This window comes from Lepisma saccharinum, chromosome 1, assembly GCF_977018435.1.
Source record: "Lepisma saccharinum chromosome 1, izLepSacc3.1, whole genome shotgun sequence".
NCBI classification, from domain to species: domain Eukaryota; kingdom Metazoa; phylum Arthropoda; class Insecta; order Zygentoma; family Lepismatidae; genus Lepisma; species Lepisma saccharinum.
This window is the reverse complement of record NC_139229.1, coordinates 47,250,353-47,273,162: the sequence shown is the minus strand read 5'-3', so window position 1 is coordinate 47,273,162 and position 22,810 is coordinate 47,250,353. Positions and strand designations below refer to the sequence as shown.

At 38.9% G+C, this 22,810-nt stretch overlaps 1 protein-coding gene across 2 annotated transcripts in view; it reads right to left on the bottom strand.

Annotated features, from left to right (window-relative positions):
• The window catches only part of Dhc98D (Dynein heavy chain at 89D), a 519,777-nt gene that overhangs the window by 247,180 nt on the left and 249,787 nt on the right, over positions 1 to 22,810 (bottom strand). For both annotated transcript variants that reach the window (XM_083131330.1, XM_083131320.1), the window contains 4 exons: positions 18,952 to 19,206; positions 8,953 to 9,172; positions 6,653 to 6,840; positions 882 to 974 (listed from right to left, as the gene is read on the bottom strand). In XM_083131330.1, the coding sequence (XP_082987456.1) occupies positions 882 to 974; positions 6,653 to 6,840; positions 8,953 to 9,172; positions 18,952 to 19,206 (756 nt within the window). The remainder of the gene's footprint in view (positions 1 to 881; positions 975 to 6,652; positions 6,841 to 8,952; positions 9,173 to 18,951; positions 19,207 to 22,810) is intronic.

The window sequence follows — 22,810 nt, the reverse complement described above, 5'->3', positions numbered from 1 at the left end:
TCCCAACATAGCAAAAATGGTATACAATTTCCCCCCATTTTACATTTGTCCGCATTTTAAGTTTCTTCAGCTTGGTCCCCTGAAAAACATTAAATCGAGGTTCCACTGTATTTTCTAAATGCCACCATTTGTCTCAATGGATTTTTTATGTGATGACATTTGTTCTCAATTTTGTAAACATTAGTCTTTGCAATGTTGCATCAAGTGAAGTGTCATTCAAGCTCCATTACCACTTGCCATTTTTAAGTTACCTGCTAGAGGGACACAATCTACGTTGAAAATACTACCATTTCATTTGCGTCATACATTTCATGAGTTGGCATTCATAGTTTGTGCAATTTTTTTTCTGTTCTGAAACTATTTGCCTCTTACCACAAACAACCTAAACAATATGTACAGATGGGGCAGATTATTCAGTATATTCTGTACTTTAGTGTGAAATTCTGTCATTTTGTTACATTTTTATGAATATAAAAGTATAATTCATATACTTATGCTTAGTAAGGTGGATGTCTAAATACAAAGTTCCTTTTCTATGGCAAAAACCCTAGCAGTCACCTGAAGAGGATGTGAAAAAACAATTCAAGCTTTTCACGGAACATTTACAATTTAATTTTTGTATCATTAATGAAAATGTGTAAGGGTAAACTTTATATCAGCACTTTAGTGTTAGAGGCAAATTTCATAATGGTCAACAGATTTATAATTGTGATATATGGCGATTTATACATTAACCCATTGCTGGATCTCATCATATACTTGTGGTTGACTGTGTCTACATTTGCATCCAATGTGCTGTTCATGCATGTTCTCTCATGAGAAAAACATATATTGAAATCATAAACTAAAAAACTACATTAAAATAATTTATGTTAACTTACGTATAAGTTTCTATCCAATTCCCGCAAAAAGTTTTGAATTGTTGCAGTTTTTGATGTTCCAGTGGCTCCCACAAGCACAACAGGACGTCTCATCTGAAAGAAAGCACAATATTTAAAGTTCATACTATGGGAATGAGAGACGCGGGAATAGATAATTCAGGTACTCACGTTTTCTGCGAAGCTATTTTAAGTAATTTTCTATTAATTTCGGTAGCCACTGCCACGATCCTCGTTGGAATTCGTTTGAGAATGGTGGCAGTGGCTACTGAAATTAATAGAACATTACTTAAAATAGCTACGTGAGTACCTGAATTAATATTTAAAGCATCAAAGATCACACGTCTTTTCATATAGGGTCTACCAATTTGAACGTCAGATCTTAGATTAGATAGAATGAAAACCACAAGTGATAATGACATATATTTTCTTTTATTTTGAAGAGTAAACAATGGCATTATGTTTTGAACAATATGTCTTTCAAATGTCCTCCTCTGCTTCGGTGAGTGGAATGGATTCTGAATGTTCAATATTCCAGCATGTCTGCCCACATATTGAGCGGTATAGCCTCAATGGTTTGTTCGATGTTCAGTTTCAGGTCATGTACTGTGTGTGGCTTAGTCTCATAGACCTTAGATTTGACATAACCCCATAGAAAATAATCCAGGGAGGTTAGGACAAATGATCTTGGTGGCCAGTTCACATCACCCTTTCTGGACAGAACTCGTCCAGGGAACTTTTCCTGCAATAACTCCATTGTTTGGCGAGCTGTGTGGCAAGTTGCACTGTCCTGTTGGAAAAACACATTGTTGATGTCAAGATTTACCAGTTTAGGCCACAAAAACTGCACCACCATATTCCTGTATCGCTCCCCATCACATGATTTCCATGTTGGTCCTCAAAAAAATAAGGCCCGATCATGCCATTGGCCCAAAAACCACACCACACAGTCACTTTCTTAGGATGAAGGGGTACGTCCAGAACCACTTGTGGATTTTCATATGCCCAAAACTGTAGGATTTTGTTTGTTAACGTAGAAAAAAATGTGCTTTATCGGAAAAGATGAAATTCCTCTCAATGCACAAAATGTCTGTCGAACTGAACACGAATTTTGATAATAAATTTGAATAATTTCTATGCGATGTTGCATTGTGCATATATTAATTAAGAAACTGAACGAACCATAGAGACTCTTCATCAGTACTTTATCAGTATTGTTCAATTTCATATTGATCCATTCCTACAATGGCACCTCACAAAAACGAATGGTGTGAGTAGAAAAGTGGTATTTGAATCTTTGGTGCTAAAGAAGTACCTCAAAAATTTCAAATGCTAAAGAGGATCAAGTGAACTCCATTTGATAGGTCTCTTGATTTCAAACTACTTCTGCAGGTAACATTTTTCAGTTTGGTCAACTGTTTCAGAGTTTCAAGGGGTCTCTGAAATAGTACCAGGCTAATATTTTCAAAATGGGCAACAAAACTCACAAATCTTTGCCATCACATGAAAACCCAAAGGTCAAATCAAATGGTGGCATTTTGAAAAATTATGCAAAAATTTGTGCAAATTCAAACATGCAAAGAAGTTAACTTCATTCAAACAGTGGCATATCATGAAACTTCGACCTGGTTTACTACAACAATTCTTATGTATATTGAAGAGTGATACGAAGCAAAATCTGGAAAAGCTCTACTTCTCAACCTCTCCACACTGATCAACGACCCGCTCATTCAAGGACAAAGCCGCATACCGCTGAGTATGTAATCCCGGCCTCACCTCCTCTGGAGACGTTCCGTGGAGGATAGAGGCTTTAACCTCTAGATGAGGGGTCAGAGACGCGGGATCGTAAATAAAGCATAAAACATCTCGAATAGTAAAACACGGTATCATTCTTGAATCAGAATTCATCGAGTATAGTGGGAGTATAACTTAAGGTGCACCTTGAACCCTGGACATTACATCGAGCTTTACCATGAACAGATCACGGTAAGTGTGGAGAGAGCTTCGATCTGGTATTCCTCTTCTTTCCTCTTCCTGACAGAATAGGCCAATTAAGTTATACAATGGAAACCTCTCGCTTTACATAATTTGCTACATCCCTTGTGACCCAAACGATCCCCAAGTTAATCACCGAGTCACACTTCAATATATTTATATTTATATACATATCTAGATGAATTAAATATAATAGAAATAAAACACAAATGCAGGCATGCAAGTAAAATAAAGACAGTAGTCCAACAACTTCAAGTTTGTGTTGTGAAGGGGCAATGAGTCTCCCTCGTCTAGATGAGGTCAGTGATGTAAGTCTGGAGAAGGCATTGAAGGGATAGTATTTCACTTTTGCAATGGTACACATAAACTTCCAGACTACTGGGACTGCTGTCTCAAGAATGGGGGTGACAATTTCCAGGTAAATTATTAATTTCATATTTCACAAGTGCTTATATTTATAAGGATATGCAGGCCATCATAGGCATCAGGAGGGGGGGGGGTCGAACGGGTTGGTCGACCCCCCTGGAAATTGACATTGTTAATTTAAAGATACAAGAAAGCCGAAAGCTTTTTACTCTTATTGTTAAGAACAGAAATAAAGTTAATTTTGTTAGTATTCGAACAGAATAATCAAAGTAAAAATGCATTGGATCGAAAACATTGAGTGAAAAATACAGGAACAAGGTTATATTCTACCATTTCATCCAAAGAACAAATACAAAAGGTTCCACAGTTTTCAAAATTCTAATAATAATTACAGTTATAGGTGAGAGGTTACACAACAAACTTTATGAAGAAAAAAATACCCCTAACATTAAAGCCTTTTCTTGAACGAAACGTGTAAAATTTAATATCAAAGTGCTTTTCAGATACTAACTGCATAAAATGCAAAAGAAATAATGGAAAATAGTTGTGCTGCTATTCACTCATTTGTGGATCGAGTCTCCCCATTTACATAATAATAATAATAGTAATTAATAATAATTATTATTATTTTGAATAAAAAATATTTTTATAAGTTTATAATATTTATTATTGTATAATAACATTATAACCGTGGTAATAATACTTATTGTTTTTCTACTATTCAACTTTATCATTTGCCCGACCCCCCCTGCAAAAATTTCTGGCGATGCCCATGCAGGCCATAATGAAGTTCATTGCATCATATAACATGTCTCAGTCTGTGATAATTTTAAACATCTCTTATATACAAGGGAGCAAACAATTCCAATGATAAAAGTGCATAACAAATTCTAAACGGTAGTTCGAAGTGAATTACATAACAGTTGGGCTGAAAAGTTTGTAGGCTGACTCATAGATGGCGTTACTAGAATTAAATCCATGTGATTTTTACTTAGTACTAACCTTCAAAAGATACGTGTATAAATTTCACAGCTGCTGGATAATTAGTTCGTGAGATATAGCATTGTGAGTGAAGCAGCTTTTGTTATTGTGAAAAAATGGATAAAAAAGAATTTCGTGTGTTAATAAAGCATTGCTTTTTGGCGAAAAAAAATACTGTTGAAGCCAAGGCTTGGCTTGATAAACATTATTCGGACTCTGCACCAGGAAAATCAACCGTTGAGAAGTGGTTTGCTAAATTTAAACGAGGCGAAATGAGCATCGAAGACGATGCACGCAGTGGACGCCCCAAAGAGGCTGTTACCGACGAAAACATCAAAAAAGTCCACAAAATAATTTTAAATGATCGTAAAGTGAAGTTGATCGAGATAGCTGAAATTATTACATAGCGTTGTTGGAGCGTTTAAAGGATGAAATCACAAAAAAACGGCCCCATTTGAAGAAGAAAAAAGTGCTGTTTCATCAAGACACTGTGTCACAAATCAATGAAAACGATGGCAAAATTATTTGAATTAGACTACGAATTGCTTCCCCATCCACCATATTCTCCAGATCTGGCCCCCAGTGACTTTTTCCTGTTTGCAGACCTTAAAAGAATGCTCGCTGGAAAGAAATTTAGCACTGATGAAGAGGTAATCGCCGAAACTGAGGCCTATTTTGAGGCTAAAGAGAAATCGTACTATAAAAATGGCATCGAAAAATTGTATGACCGCTATAATCGTTGTATCGCCCTCAAAGGCAACTATATTGAATAATAAAATCGAATTTTGTCAAAAAAATATTTTTTACTATGTTAGCCTAAGAACTTTTCAGCCCAACTGTTAGTTGTAAACTAAATTAAAATAACCAACATTAGAAGTTGGCATCCATGCATTTTTCTACTTACAGATGGCATCACTAGATATTGTAAGCCATACCAGTATCAATACAACTTCGATATCAGCACATCCATAATATTTATTACATTCCTTTTGCCATAAATTGCTATCATTAGCATATCTATAATAATCCGTTGCGCAACAGCCCATGAAGGGCCTAGGCATACCTACAGACTGCCGATCTCCCTCCCACGCTTTCCTTCGTCACCTCTAAGCGTGGAGATCTTCAACCAGTATTGGAATAGTCGGGGGGTCAGCCCGACGTATCCCCAGCCGTTATAGTAGGTCTTCTCGACCGGATTACGCTCACTCACTCGGAGCTCCCCAATTTCCTCACGATGGTGGGTTGCCACCGGCCCTATACGCAGGCCGAATAAATTCCAACCAGAGCGGGATTCGAACCTACGCCGTCCCGCAGCGAACGATCTCAAGACGAGTGAACGCCTTAACCCGCTCGACTACGGAGGAGGACATTAGCATATCTACAATGCAAAAATTATTCTACAGGGTGGCTCAATAAGTCACTTAACACCCCCAGTACAAGGCCACTGCAGCGCGCAACATGGAAATGGTGATGACCAATCGTTATCAGGCCAAGGGGGAACCACATTGACGCCACCCACACGGTCGGCGGCCATCTTGATGTCCGCCATCTTGAATTCAACTTCCGAATTTTAAATGGGAAGGGGGTCGTGCGACATATCAAAATGGGCTAGAATTTCACGAGAAATGCAATGGTGAAGGTTTTTTCAACGTATCTTTAACCAGTAAAAAGTTATGACTGAATTCTTGTACCAATTTGCGCCTTTTTGAGGTAAATTGTTCGCGACAACCATTCATAATGCACAGCTCTTCATGGATGTATCCGATTAAAATAATGTGCAATGGCATGCGAACGTCTCTCCATAGACATCACTTTGATCTCGATGCATTACCGAAGCGCTAAACAAATTTTAAGGCATTTTTCTCACCTCAAAAAGGAGCAAATTGGTACAAGAATTCAGTCATAACTTTTTACTGGTTAAAGATACGTTGAAAAAACCTTCACCATTGCATTTCTCGTGAAATTCTAGCCCATTTTGATATGTCGCACGACCCCCTTCCCATTTAAAATTCGGAAGTTGAATTCAAGATGGCGGACATCAAGATGGCCGCCGACCATGTGGGTGGCGTCAATGTGGTTCCCCCTTGGCCTGATAACGATTGGTCATCACCATTTCCATGTTGCGTGCTGCAGTGGCCTTGTACTGGGGGTGTTAAGTGACTTATTGAGCCATGTATTCTCATGATACCTCAGTTCACAAAACAAAAGTTAATCCTGAGTGTCATGGTTGTTGAAGGATTAAGAAGACTTGTCTATGTTACGTCCTAAGCTGTTTAACCTTACAATGAAGATTATAGAAGAAACTCCTCATTAGACCGACAGAAATATTACTGAAGATATGTTATAGTTATCACAGTTAACTGCTGTAACAAAGTAATTAGCAATGTTTATCAAATAGCAATTGCTAAAAAACATAAAAGGTGTGCACATACCTTTATGGTCAAGATTTGAAGCAACCATGTTGTCTTCACTGTGTCTACTGTAGGAACTAATATCTTGCTGAAGGTAAGAGTTCTATCATGTGTGTACTCTGGGACCAAGTAATTCCATGGCTTCCATTCATTTGACTTAATATCATAGTAATAATCAAACAATGTAGGTAATCTTGATGGAAGTTTTCCTTAAAAAAAAAAAATCAACATTGTATGTTTACATCAATGTGCACATGACATGAGAGTTATTTAACATTAACTATATATTTTTTGAACAAAGGTACTTTTAGTCGGCTAAATGATACTAGGTCACCTAAAAAATATGTATATATGTGTGTGCGACAGAGTAAAACTGCAAACTACTTGCACCTCAGACTATTAGAGTTTATAATTTTTAGAAGAAACTATTAGAGAACCAATACATTAATAACTACATTAGAATATAGCTACTAGTATTCAGATCCAAAGTTATATTCAAAATTTTTGCATTCATGTCCACTTTAGAAGTACAGAAACAAAGACGATGTTGGTGTCATGTAGCAGTGTAGCTGCATAAAGAAAGAAGACCACGAAATATCAAATTTTTCAGCTTGTACTGCAAGTGTTATAGTTTCCTTTCATTATCATTTATCCAGCCTTGGCTGAGCTGATGCAGATGTGAAAAATCTGTATTTTGTGATTACTTAACAGGTATTTTTATATTCTTATGTAATTTTTTAATATTTTAAATTAAAACTCCTATAAATTGATGCTCATAATTGGAGTAGAATACTCTCACTAATATTAATCGATATTTTGAACAAGTTTTATTTCTTACAATGTCACAATTTTCATGACAGATGAACACACACAACAAAACATCCATGTCTTTTGTAAGATTCCATAGCTTATTACTAGGGCTCGGAAGTTGAGGAAAAATCTTTTTTTTTTTCCTAGTGTCCAAAGACAAGGTCCAACATAATACATATATGTTCATTTTGGGTCATTGTAGGCCAGAAAAAGATGGGTTTTATTTGTCCTTTTTTGCCTTTTTCGGCGTTTTTTGGCTTATTGGTTCTTTTTTAGCCTTTTTTTAGGTCTTAACGGCTTTTTTTTGCAACTTCACTTTCTTTCGACTATGTTTTTACTGCCCATTCTCAATTCGAATCATCATCAGTTCATCACCTCTTAAACATCCTTTCTGTAGTAAATAAATAATAAAAAATATATATTTGAACCATCCCTGAAACAAGAGAAAAAAATTTTTGGGCGACTGAAGCAGGTACAGTACAAGGTCCTTTAACCGTAACTTGTCTGGAAGGTCATACTGTAAGTGGCAACTTTATCTTGTTTCAAGCTTTCAGCACGGTGTATACGACCAGACAGCATGCACCTGCAAAGATCTCAAGTCAGATAAGGAGGTGCCATGCATATTCATTAAATATGTAATTAAAACTGGTTATTAATTAATTTGGATCACATTTATACATCCTTTTTTCCATTTTTAGGTCCTTTTTTTATATTTTTAGGTCTTTTTATAGGTCTTTTTTTGGCGATTTATAGGTCCTCAACTTCCGAGCCCTACTTATTACATTAAACACTCCATTACAGAGGCAGACAATATTTAGATAAGTAGATTAACTGAGTTCACAATTGTGTCATTTTTTTTATGCCCGTTGCCCATCTTAGTTGTACAACAGGTATGCCCATTACTCATCCGGAATGTGTTGAATATCGTGAACCATTTTAAGTTGTTACAATGTTCAAGTATCAATATTTGAATGAGTGGGAATCAATGTTGTTCTGTTCAAAGTAGTATCAGCTCAGCCCTTTTATAAATATTATAATTATTAGGGCTGAGCCGATACCGAAACCAATGCCGATGTATTGGCCGATACCCCAGTGGAATTCATCTACCTATACCAGCCGATACTTTTCTGGCATTTTGTTCTTTCACAGGATCCACAAAAATGCTGCAGGACACTTTTGCAGAGTCCAATTATCCTGAAAATTATGAAAAATTCAAACTTTCGTTTTCTATTGCACCAATTTTTCATGAAAAACTATATTTTGTGATTACATAACATCAATTTTAATATTCTGATGTAATTCTTGAATATCCTGAAGAAAATTTCTTGGTAAATTGATGCATATGATTGGAGAAGAATATTTACACACCAATATTGATCAATATTTTCAACAAATTTTAATTATTGCAATTTTCAAGTATCGGTATCAGTGGGAATCGGTAAGAGTATTGGTATCAGTATCGGTTCAAAGTGGTATCAGCTCAACCCTAATAATTATTATTGTTAACTTACTTCCAACAGCAATTGATTCATCAGTGTCTTCCACAATTAGTAAAGTTGAATACTGCTTGATGAAAATGTCAAACCTTTCGCGATCTTCTGATAGTAATGTGGCTCCCACAGAGCAGTAAAGGGACTGAATGAAGCAGCACTCTAGCTGATCACCAACCAGAGGTTCACTGCCATCAAGAGGAGGAAGTTGAGCATCCAGCATATAGCATAGTTGGCATATCTGTAGATAAGATAAAAATCCACACAATAAACTCAAATGTCACTAAGAGAGTTTCCACAGTGAAGTGACTTGTCACCTGGAACACTTGAAAACAAACCTTCAGAAATAATATAAATATATACATACAGGAACAGGATGAGAAAAGGTGCCAGAAGGGTGGATAAACACAAATGAAGAAGGAGACAGTAAATACTTACCACGCAAAAGAGAAAGTTTGATATTTTGTGACCCACGTTGCATTTTCAACGGAGAAGAAAGAGATCATGGTTACGAAAAGTAGAGGCACAGAATATTGACGGCAGCGTTACTACCGTCTGTGTTGCAGAAACAGTAGATAGAAAACAAAGTTACTTTCACCAGTGTTTACTCTATGGTGGGTGGGTGGTTTTGGGAAGAGAGGAAAGGGTTATTGGTTGGCTAGGTTGAGTCCGGGAGTATAGTGGCATGCATGACTGATATATAGGCCCTATCCTATCGCCTGCGAAAAGATATGTCTGTGTGTGTGGGGGGGGGGGGGTAAAAGATGGATAATGGCAACACGGAAACAGTTGTTGAAGGTGGTATTATGGCTGTTGTTGTGGACGGCAACTGTGAAATCATAGTTTTGGTTGGAGGAACGGTGATTATTGATCCTTAGGTTCAAGGGGGTGGAGGTTTCGCCCAGGTAGAAGTTGCCACAGATTTGGCAGATGAGGGTGTAAATCAGGTTGGATGAGTGGCAGGTGCCCTTGGGGTGAAGGGTGAATTCACCTGCGGCTGTGGGGATCAGAAAGGTGGGGGAGGTGATGAGTATGGGGCATGTCTTGCACTTGGGTTTGTTGCATCTGTGAGCTGGGGGGACAAAAAGTTTGATATTTCGCGACACAGGATGAGATGGGAGTGTTTTGGACCAAGATGTTCTAGAGGTTGGGGCGGCGACTGAAGACGCCCTAGGTTTATCCCGAAAGATGTCCCTGGTGTCAGGATCACTGTGCAGGATGGGGAGGAGGGAGTGGAGGGTATGTCTGATTTTTGTGATGTGGGGGAGGTATTGGGTGATCAGAGCTGGAGGATTGGTTTTGGGTTGTTTGGTGCAGTTGTGGGAGATGGCTCTTGTGATTTGTTTGTTGAAGAGGGTGGAGGGGTAGCCACGGTTGGTTAGGGCTTGGTGCAGGTGTAGGTTGTAGTTTGGCGAGATGATGGGGATGAGTTGAGGAGTTGGCCTCTGAGAGCTAGGGAAAATGGGTCTCCCGCAATGTAGATGTCCACATTTAGGAAGGTCACTTGGTCTTTGGAGTGGAACCAGGTGAATTTGAGGGTAGCAAAGTTGATCAATTGGTTTACGAATGTAGTGAGGGAGGGTTCGCCATGTGTCCAGAGGAGGAAAATGTAATCTATGAATCTTAGCCAGATGAGTGGTTTCAGTTGTTGGGAGTCAAGGAATTCCCGTTCTAGCTTGCCCATGAACAGTTTGGCATAAGAGGGGGCCATACGGGTACCCATAGCTGTGCCACGTATCTGCAGGTAATGTTGGTCACCGAAGCAGAAGTTGTTGCAGGTAAGTACAAGGTTGGCTAGTTGTATCAGGAAGTGGGTGCAGGGATTGTGGGGTCTGGGTCGGCTGTTAAGGAAGGATTCCATGGCCCGGAGGCCATGGGCATGGGGAATATTGGTGTAGAGTCTATTGCCCACAACCTCAACCAGAAACACCTGCAAAAACTATCCATTCTCTGCTGACAATCCCTAAATGCAGGATACCCCCTCCCCCTCCCTCCACAACACCAACCCATAACGACATGTCCCTTACTTCCAGACCCACCCTTGCCGCTACCCACTCCACCACAACCTACCATCTCCAACCACGCCCCTCCCCCCACCACACCACAGAAGAGCACCAGTTCTCGGACAAAACATGCCCCCAGCATATTGACATTCCTCACCCACAACCACCCACTGACTGCACCTCCGTCTTGAACCTTTCCAGTCACAACCTCACAACCACCGAAATTGACATCCTTTCCAAAGGTCTCACCTTCTCCCAGCCTCCACCCCAACAATTTCCGGCTATTATTTGACATCCAAACTTTCGCCCGCAGACTCAGCTGGACATATTTTTGGGCCAAGAATCCCCCCTCCAATGCTAATCCCTCAGACATACATCCCAGTCTGCTCCAATTCTGCCCCCTCCCCCCCCCCACGATCCCCCCACCCTTCCCAACAACCACCCCCTCAAAAGATACATCACCTCTGTTGTCAAAAACGTATCCGACAGTTCATGCCTCCAAAACTCATCTTCCCACCACAACCTAACCCCTGCCCAGCACCAAACCCTCCAATCCCTCCGCAACAAACCGGACATCAAAATCCTCCCCCCTGCCGACAAAGGGTCCACCACAGTAGTATGAACTCCTCTGGCTATGTTGCAGAAGTCTCCCACCAAGTCTCTGATTCATCCACCTACAAGCCCACCACAGTTGATTCATCCACCACACACTTGGATAAAATCCGTGATTTTGCCCTCTCCTGAGGACCCCCTGAAGGCCTATCCAACTCCTCCATCTCCTCACTTATACCTGACAACCACTGCACCACCACTTTCTACCTCCTCCCAAAAATTCACAAACTGAAGAATCCCGGGAGACATATTGTGTCCAGCTACAATTCACCTACTGTACGCATATGAGCCTATAAAGACTCTCACCTCCAACCCCTCGTCCAAGCCCTGTCCTCCTACCTCCGTGAAACCAACCACTTCCTTGACATCATTCACAACTTACCACCTCTACCACCAAATACCATCCTCACTACAGTTGATGTCACCTCCCTCTACACCAATATTCCCCATGCCCATGGCCTCCGGGCCATGGAATCCTTCCTTAACAGCCGACCCAGACCCCACAATCCCAGCACCCACTTCCTGATACAACTAGCCAACCTTGTACTTACCTGCAACAACTTCTGCTTCGGTGACCAACATTACCTGCAGATACGTGGCACAGCTATGGGTACCCGTATGGCCCCCTCTTATGCCAAACTGTTCATGGGCAGGCTAGAACAGGAATTCCTTGACTCCCAACAACTGAAACCACTCATCTGGCTAAGATTCATAGATTACATTTTCCTCCTCTGGACACATGGTGAACCCTCCCTCACTACATTCGTAAACCAATTGATCAACTTTGCTACCCTCAAATTCACCTGGTTCCACTCCAAAGACCAAGTGACCTTCCTAAATGTGGACATCTACATTGCGGGAGACCCATTTTCCCTAGCTCTCAGAGGCCAACTCCTCAACTCATCCCCCTCATCTCGCCAAACTACAACCTACACCTGCACCAAGCCCTAACCAACCGTGGCTACCCCTCCACCCTCATCAACAAACAAATCACAAGAGCCATCTCCCACAACTGCACCAAACAACCCAAAACCAATCCTCCAGCTCTGATCACCCAATACTTCCCCCACATCACAAAAATCAGACATACCCTCCACTCCCTCCTCCCCATCCTGCACAGTGATCCTGACACCAGGGACATCTTTCGGGATAAACCTAGGGTCGTCTTCAGTCGCTGCCCCAACCTCTAGAACATCTTGGTCCAAAACACTCCCATCTCATCCTGTGTCGCGAAATATCAAACTTTTTGTCCCCCCAGCTCACAGGTGCAACAAACCCAAGTGCAAGACATGCCCCATACTCATCACTTCCCCCACCTTCCTGATCCCCACAGCCGCAGGTGAGTTCACCCTTCACCCCAAGGGCAACTGCTACTCATCCAACCTGATCTACACCCTCATCTGCCAAATCTGTGGCAACTTCTACCTGGGCGAAACCTCCACCCCCTTGAACCTAAGGATCAATAATCACCGTTCCTCCACCCAAAACTCTGATTTCACAGTTGCCATCCTCACCAACAGCCATAATATCACCTTCAACAACTGTTTCCGTGTTGCCATTATCCATCTTTTACCCCCCCCCCCCACACACACAGACATATCTTTTCGCAGGCGATAGGATAGGGCCTATATATCAGGCATGCATGCCACTATACCCCCCGGACTCAACCTAGTCAACCAATAACCCTTTCCCCTCTTCCTGAAACCACCCACCCACCATGGAGTAAACACTGGTGAAAGTAACTTTGTTTTCTATCTCATTACTGTTTCTGGCAACACTGACAGTAGTAATGCTGCCGTCAGTATTCTGTGCCTCTACTCTTTGTAACCACGATCTCTTTCTTCTCTGTTGAAAATGCGACCTGGGTCATGAAATATCAAACTTTTTCTTTTTTGTGTGGTAAGTGTTTACTGTCTCCTTCTTCATTTGTGTTAATCCGCCCTTCTGGCACCTTCTCATCCTATTCCTATATTTAAAAAAAAACTTTTGAAGTTGCTTGTCATGAATAGTGTATGACATGTAACCTCAGTCTGCTTGTTGTGCATGACATGGAGAAGTATCACTTGACATTTCACTGTGAAAACTATTTTAATTTCAAAAACAATTAATTTAAGAGAAAAAAAGTATACACCTAAAATTGGTTTATCCCATTTGCCAATAACGTCAGTGAGTTCCTATCTCTGTACATAACTTTCTTCTCTATTAACTCAATTGAAATTCACCTGGTTGATATCCCGAGAGATTCTGTTCATCATTTGTCACCAGGAAAGCTTCAAGACTTGTTTAATAAAATAATATATATATATATATATATATATATATATATATATATATATATATATATATATATATTGTTCAAGACAGACAATATTTTTGTAGTTGTTAAATTTTAAATGGATTAAATTTTCTAACGCATAGTTCTTTTGTGGTGTTCTCCTTTGATAGATTGCCCTTGTAGCCACAGTCATGGCAGTGTGGAATTTGGAAATATCCAAGTGGGATATTTTCCTCTTGTGTAGTTACATCAAGGATCGTGTCTATGTAGCATCCCTACCACAGGACCTCAATGATCTGCGACACTGAATCACTGCTGCCATAAGCGCAGTCAATCCTTATATGCTGGGTGTGTGCAGAAATCGTGACAAAGAGCGAACATATAGAACACTGATGAGGACTGTAAAAATCTCAAGTATTTGTTCTGAACCATTTAATTATACCGATTTTTAAAAATCTAGCACAGGCTTTAAAATTACGCTGTACTACAGGGAAGAATAAGATCTGAGTACATTATTGCATAAAGATGAATGGAGAAAGTGTGAAATAAAGGTATCTTACTCTCAATTTGTACATGTCAAGAGTAAAAAACATAAATGTAGTATTGTTTAAACTCAGCCATGTATTCAAAATAAAGAAAATATTCACCTGTAAGGTGAGTGTGAGTTCTGTCATAATGAAGCGCAAATATCTTTGGCAAAACTGACACATTCTTTTCTAAAGGAAAACTATGAAGATTATCCAATAGAGGGATAAGATATTTATATTTATAGGATATAGGGATGATTGAAAGTGATTAGAAGGATATACCAGACTACTTCTGTAACATGCTATTGTTTTCAAGATATTGTCACTGAAAAAAATAATGTTACTGGCAACACTGGATTTTGGCAGATGGGTTGATGCACACAAAATATGAAATAATGTGTAACAGTTGCACTTAAATTCCAGTAATAACAATATCTTTAAACAAAGAGAATGTGAGTTACCTTGGAAACACATAACTGAACATTACAATGAAATTTTTGAATAATTTGAAAAAAGACACTAGGCTCGAAATGTTGTGTTTAAAGGCAAAGGCATTATTTCAATTGCTTTAAAGATATATTTTGTTCTGTTTTTTTTTCTTTCTCTGAAATTTATTTGTTATTACATTGATAACACCAACACCAGCAGAACGAAGTAAGTATGTGTGTTCTTATTACAAAATTGTTTACAGTTTATGCAATCATTATCATTCCACTTGTAATATATTGCAAATGTAGATTTAGCCACTGCAAATGAAAACTGATTGCAGAAATTTACCAACAATTTAGTAGATGATCTGCTAATGATCAAAATAAATATATATATTTAGTGCGGGTCTTCCTGACAGTAGTAGGAGTCGCGTGGAGGGACAACATGCAATTAAATATTACTGCACTATCAGTCGATATGATTGATTGATTTGGTGTTTTAAGTCCACTTTATGCACAGTAAGGTTAATTGGGCTGGACTTACAGTTTAAAGTATGTGCCTCCACCGGGTATCGAAGCCAGGACCCCTTGATTACAAGGCGACAACGCTACTATCACTCGATATATTTTATTTTCAGTGACAATATATCATCCTTAACAGACTGAGCAATATGTAGATTTCTTAGTGACATATTCTGCATTTTCAAACAAGCTATATTTGTAATAAACTGCAAATACTATTAATTCTACAGGGTCCTGCAACTAAACCTGATGGTTTTTAATTACATATAAAATCAAAACTCTTTCATGCAAAGAAGTCAATTTAATACATGTTGTACTACATCTCAAAGCATTTTACGAAAATAACATGAGAAGCAGTTTCATGCAATTTCTTTACAAGGACTATTAATTTTTTGAATAGCACATCTGGGAGGCATGGCAACTGAATCTGATGGCTTTTAAATTAACACTGAACAGAAGTTGTTCAAGGTAACGACATTCAGCTGTTCATTATCTCAAAGCATGTCAGCATCACAAGTAACCAAAAGCGATTGGCACAATGTTGGGCCAACCGTACTGAAAATGGTTTGCCAATGGTTGGCCCAACATAAAAACAGACTGTTGGCCAACGGTAATTTTGGCCGTGGTTCCAACGTTGGGCCAACGTATGGTTTTACTACGTTGGCCCAACGTATGGTTTTACTATGTTGCCCCAACGTATGGTTTTACTACGTTGGCCCAAAAACTAAAGAATGGATAGGTTTGTTTTCTTATATATATGCATAATTTATTGTGAGGCCAAATGTAAACACTAGTTCAAGTTATTTATGAAAATAAAAAAATGCACAGCACTTTCTCAGTCACATGGTATCATTGTTTTCAAGGTACCATACCTTCAAGTGGTAGCACAAAAACCTTCTAGAGTTTACTTAGTTTTCCATCTCTCATGGAATTTAGTCTGCACATAACATTGCTTAACCACTTTCACAATAATGCCTGTAAGATGTTCTTGTTCTACTACAGCAAAAGAGACAAACAATAAGCAATTCCCAACACATCTTTCAAAGGAATGGTGAGTGACTGCAAGTTAAAAATAGCTTCTACTTTCATTAAAAATATATTATATTTCCAGCATGTGCTGTGACTGAAATATTTGAAAAGAAACACTGTTACATTTCACTTATTTTACACTCTAGTATTTCCAGCATTCTCCTGAAAGTTGTATAAGCATTAAAAAGTTGTTTTTAAAACTGATTTTGACTCACGTTTCCATGGTTGGGCAAATGTTGGCAAAATTACCGTTGGACCAACGTAAGACCAACATCAATTTGCCAACCAACGTAAAACCAACCTTTCCCACGTAAAAACTGGCGTTGGCCCAATGGTGGTCACTTGGGATGTCACTAAGCATCGAGCAGCGGGAAGCACAACAAAGTGCCTTTGTGGTTTGAGACATTTTTCATAATTAATGTGTGGTGGCAACGCAGCGTGCCTTCTGTCGGCACTCTAACATTCACCAGTCGGAATACCAATTTATTGCGGGTAAGGAACTTAAAGGAGATGGCATCAGCAATGAAAGGAACACCTGACGGACATCGTAAGGTTCAAAATCCCGTGAACATCAAATGAGTTTGTGTGTCTGTTTTGAGTAGTCATTCCAAAAATGAAATGTCCTTTTAAAGATACTGCATGAAACTACCTCTCATGTTATTTTCCTAAAATGCTTTGAGATGTAGTACAACATGTATTAAATTGACTTTGTTGGATGAAAGAGTTTTGTTTTTATTTGTAATTAAAAACTGTCAGGTTTAGTTGCAGGACCCTGTAGTTGTTTTTAGATACTTTTAAACCACCAAAGTAAAAAAATGTTGGGTGTCTTTGAATTTGAATTCTTGTTTTAAGTCCACTTTATGCACAGAAGGCTAATCAGGACTAGACTTATAATTTAAAGTAGGATGTGAACTTCTATGTGTCTCCACCAGGTATCGAACTCAGAACCCCTAGATTACAAGGTAATGACATTAACACTATGCTATTGGTAAGACCCGGATGTCTTTCATATATATTGGTATTTTGATTGATTGATTGATTGATTTGGTGTTTTAAGTCCACTTTATGCACCGTAAGGCTAATCAGGACTGGAGCTACAGTTTAAAGTGGGATCCGAAGCACTATGAGCTTCCACCGGGTATCAAACCCGGGACCTCTTGATTACAAGGCAACGACGCTACCACTGCACCATCGGGGAGGCCCATATATTGGTATTATTCCTCTTGTAGATATTACTTGCATTGTAGAATTCTTCTCTAGTTTACAGTCCTTACAAACATTCAAACACCATTTATTTTTGTGTAACATTTTATGAGAACACGCGCTTCCTTCACCTGACATGTATTTGAACTTTGTTATAACTGAAGCATTGATCAGACTACAAATAGGACCTCCCCGATGGCGCAGTGGTAGGGTCGTCGCCTTGTAAGGGTCAAGAGTGTTTAAGATTAGTTTGTAATCTGATGTTTTCTAGCAAAGCTATGAAGTATCCGAATAACTGCAGTATGAGGCTCAGAGATTAATGTAGGTATTGATAACACAGAAACAGCATGATGAAAAACACTTAGGAGTTCTTCCGAGCTTTCAACTCAGAGTTTGTGGTTTTTTTAGTGTTTTAACAAATATGTTGCCCGCATGTGACGAAAGAAGTTTTCTACTGTCATACATAGATATTAATATTGGAAATGGAACCTGAACACGTAATAAATTTTTAAATAAAATGTCTTGATATTGTTGTCTTAAGTAGCATTGAAAAAATAAATCATTGTGCAATTGTATACCTTCTCCACACTGACAGGAAGTTGAGGACACAATTTTTAAACGTGCTAAATGCTGATTAACTAAAACATGACCTGTATGAATTCTTAATATAAAAACAACCACTGCCCAAGGCAGATTCAGGTTCTGATACCAAGGTTTTTGATTACAGACTTGAGCATGCCACTTATAGGTTGTATTATTTGTAGTACTTTTTTGCACCAGTCATTCCATTGCTTTTGTAGTTTATATTTTACTCTAGGTAAAAGATCTGTATAAGGTAATTGAAGAGGTGTTACATGTTCCTGGGTTCTTGCCTTTTTTGCATTTGCATCTACTGTATAGTGGTAATTAATGAGATCGCTATGCACACGCATATAAGTAAAATCCACTGTCTGTCCCTGATGTCATATATGTTGCATTGTGACTAAAATCAAATATAAAAAAGTCGTCACACATGTGTTCATCGAATATGTTACATTATAAATGTGTTTAAATGCAGGTAACACGCTGGTCTCAATTAATTGAGGTGTTATTTGGCAGCTAAGTTTACAAAGTTGGCAACTAGGTTTTAAGCATCAGGAGCCAAGAGGCATCCATGCGCCAAGGTCCAGTTTGGGAGCCTCGTAAAGTTACATACAAGGTGTTAAGAAATGATTTTATACAAATTTAATTTCTTTTTGACCTGAGCAGTATACTAATCTCTGTGTTTAAATTTATTGTGAATGTTCGTACATTGGTTCACAATGGAAACAAGGCAAAATGTCAACTTATACCCTACAGAATGCTTATCAGTAGCTTAATTTGGCCCTATCCTTACTTTGCCCAAATGTACATAAACAAAATAAATGGCGATAGAAACTTACCACACCGAGTTCTGACTGTCCCACTACAAGCTTAGGTTTTGGCACTCTTCTATATTCCACTATGCCTTCAAATATCAGACTCATTGTTGGTGGAATATATTTTGAATAGTATTCCTCTAATTCTTTCCTTTGATTTCCAGGTCGTTTTCTTACCCAAGTGTTCCAGTATGGTGAGTAACCTAAATCTTTAGGGTCGACATACACCATGCCTGCTCGAGAGACTGTTGCAGGAGAAGCATATTGAAGGTTACCAACCTATAGCAAAAAGAAATGTAACTAGGTTTAGTTGTAATACTGAGAAAATATACAGGGTGTAACCAAACTCTACTGACAAATTTTCACAGGTTTTTCAGGGATGTTGGCTGAATGTTTTGATATGATGAATCCATGATCCCCAGTACCTTATTACAGAGTGATGTGATGCTGATGTGCTATACTTGTATGATGTCAGGGCTTCCCCGATAGTGCAGTGGTAGCGTCGTCCCCTTGTAATCAAGGGGTCCCAGGTTCGATACCCAGTGGAGGCACATAGTGGTTTGGATTGCACTTTAAACTGTAGGTCCAGTCCCGATTAGCCTTTCTGTGCATAAAGTGGACTTAAAACAACAATTCAATCAATCAATTGTATGATGTCCTTTGGACCGTGATAGATGGGTTCTGATAGATTACAAAGAAAAATGAATCAACTACTCATCACCTTCTGTAATATCACAAATAGCAATACAAGAAATTCAAAAAATTACGTGAGTAAAGAAACAAACCTAGGACAAAATTCGTACTTGTTAGTTAAATAACTGTACTGTACGAGTACATACAGAGGACCAAACCTGAGACAGGACTGAGCATGGTTCTTAGAGGTCATACCTCATGGTGAGAATGTAAATTTAAACATTATGTGCAACAGCGAATACCGTAGCAATCAGTCAAATAGTACTGCGCTGAAAAACATGCCCAAAGGTAGTTTAGCTCGAGAAATGAAACATATTCAGCATAAACATACACAAAGGTAGCAGAGTTTGAACAAATGGAACACATGCAACTACTCTGTAATAAGGTACCAGGGATCATGGGTTCCTCATATCAAAACAATCAGCCAATATCCCTGAACAACCTGTGAAAGTTTGTCGATAGAGTTCAGTTCCACCCTGTATACACTATGTTGCCAATAATGACTGGACAACCCCTGAACTGTAAGTAAGAACACCCATATGTCATCCATACATGTCATGAGCCATTAGAATGACTCATGAAGAACAGTGAGTGTGCTGTAGATGTGTATGCACTGCCAGCAGTCGAAATGAGTGGATGACTTGAGCTGAGTGGGACTGAATGGGGAATGATTATTGGTGCCCACCGATTCAAGCTCTCCATCCGTGAGGTTTCGGACAGGTTCCAGATACCATGAGCAGTGATGTATTGCTGAAATGGAAACGTGAAGGTGTGCTAAAACCACAACTGCGACTCGGGAAACCAAAAAACTGACCGATAGGGATTGACGAGTGCTCTGACATGTGGTGAAGTCAAACTGGCAGGCTTCATTGGACACTGTGTCCACAGACTTTTGAATGGCATCAGGAAGCAATGCCGGTACTCATACCATCCGGCGAGCGGTGATGGCACTGGGATTCCATGGGAAAGCTGCAGCACATAAGGCAATGAATACTACCTGGAATATGGGACGTTGATACAGTGGTGCACATCCCCAGTGGTCCCTAGAACAATTGAAAAACATCCTGTGGAGTGACGAATCAAGCTACATGTTGTGGTGATCTAACAGATGTGTGTGTGAAACTGGCAATTCCTGGGGAGTTTTTTTTTTTTAATTCAGCAAAGCTATAATTCTTTTTGTAATCCCCACAGATTTAATTAATTAATGTATTTATTTATTTATATGAGAAATGATGCCACAGAACATTATTCCCGTGAAATTTGGCAGGGGTAGAATCATAGTATGGGGCTGTTTTTCATGGTACACTATTGGTCTGGGTTTGGTGCCTGAAACCCTGCCGATGTCTATCAAGCAATATTAGACAACACTTTGTGACAACAGTTCGGAAGTGGCCCTTTTAATTTCCATCATGACAATGTGCCTGCCCATAAAGCAAGGGTCTTAACCAAGTGGTTTGACAACATGGAAGTGAATGAACTCGACTGACCACCTCAGAGTCCTGATCTCAACCCCAGTCAACATCTCTTTGATGAGGTAGAGCACCAGTTGCGATCCAGGCCAAACTACCCAACAACGCTACTAAGCTGTTCACCATTTTGAAGGAGGAATGAAAGCGACTACCGACCGACATTTACCCTAACCTGGAGGCGGGCCTACCCCGTACTGACATAAGACAAACTCCAGGTAAGCACATTCCTGTAAATGTCCGGTCATTATTGGCGATATACATTGCATACACATAGAGATATATACACACTCATATATATTTAAAAAGTAAAAAAACATTCGAAAATCATACTTTCTTGATAGATCACAATGTACATAGTGTCTCCCAAGAACTCAGGTTGATAAAAGAAAGGAATATAGTTTTGTTATTTGCGATGTATTCAATATTTATAGATTTTACTGACAATTAACTGCTTACAGAAAGCATAAGTAGAAAACAAAAAACATGGCTTGTGTTTGGTAAAGAATCATTCAAAAGACTGATTACTTTGGTAATTTGCATCACAACCCATGCCCAAACTAGGTACACAACATGAACATCTGAAACTACCTTACAGTATTATATAAATTACATGTGCAAGAAGTTTAATAATAATTTTTACATTATGACAATAGACCAAGAAAAATTCAACTGTTAAGCTTGTCAGATAACAAATTTGATGTATAACAAAGTATAACAAACAAATCTATATTCCATTAGCTCAAAAGTGTATGTGCCAATATAACTTCTAAGTATCATTTTATAATCACTACTTTAACATTTTCAAAGTGTAGTACAGTAGAACGTTGTTTATCTGCATTATTTGGGACCGAAGGTTATATGGATAATGATTTTTGCAGATAATCAAAAATGTGTTTATTTAACAAAGAACAGCATGTACAGTACAGGTTTATTTTATACATACAGTACACAGTACTACATACGTATACAATACAAGAAAACATAAGACATGAGAAAATGAGTAAAATTACAGTACTGTACCTGTACTATGTTGTTTATGCAGAAAAATAATCAATTTTGTTTTTGAACAGATTTGATAGTCTTTTTTTTTTTTTTTTCCTGCTCTTGCTTTCTGGAGTGTGTGGATAACTGACATTGCAGATAATTGACGTGTGGATAAATGACGTTCTACTGTATTTTGTTTGTCCATATAACAGAAATAGAGGTTATTTTAGGAATATAATGGCTTAATCTGCACTCTACTGGTATCAGCGAATGCATATTGGTGATCAACTTTTTTGGTGAAATTACTGATACTTTTACTTATGAAATATATCTGTAAATATCCAGTAATTTAGTGCAAAATTCACCCATTTTCCTTTTATTTTTATGAATATAAATGTATAATTCATAATAGTGGCCGCGGTGGCCCAGTCGGTAACATTACTGACTACCATGCTATAGGTCCCGGATTCGATCCCCGGCTGGTTCAAATCCGGGAACTTTTCTAACGTTGGAAGCAACCCCGGCGCCCACCCAGCATCAAATGACATGGGTACCTGGGGGAAACCCTGGGAGGTAAAGGTAGTCAGGGGCATGATGCTGATCACATCACCCCCCTCACGACCGGATCAAGAAAGTGTGGGGCATTACCCTCACATCCCCTACATGCCTTCATGGCATGGTGCTAAGCACAGGGGAGCACTTTACTTTTTTTTTTACATTTTAATTCATATACCCTG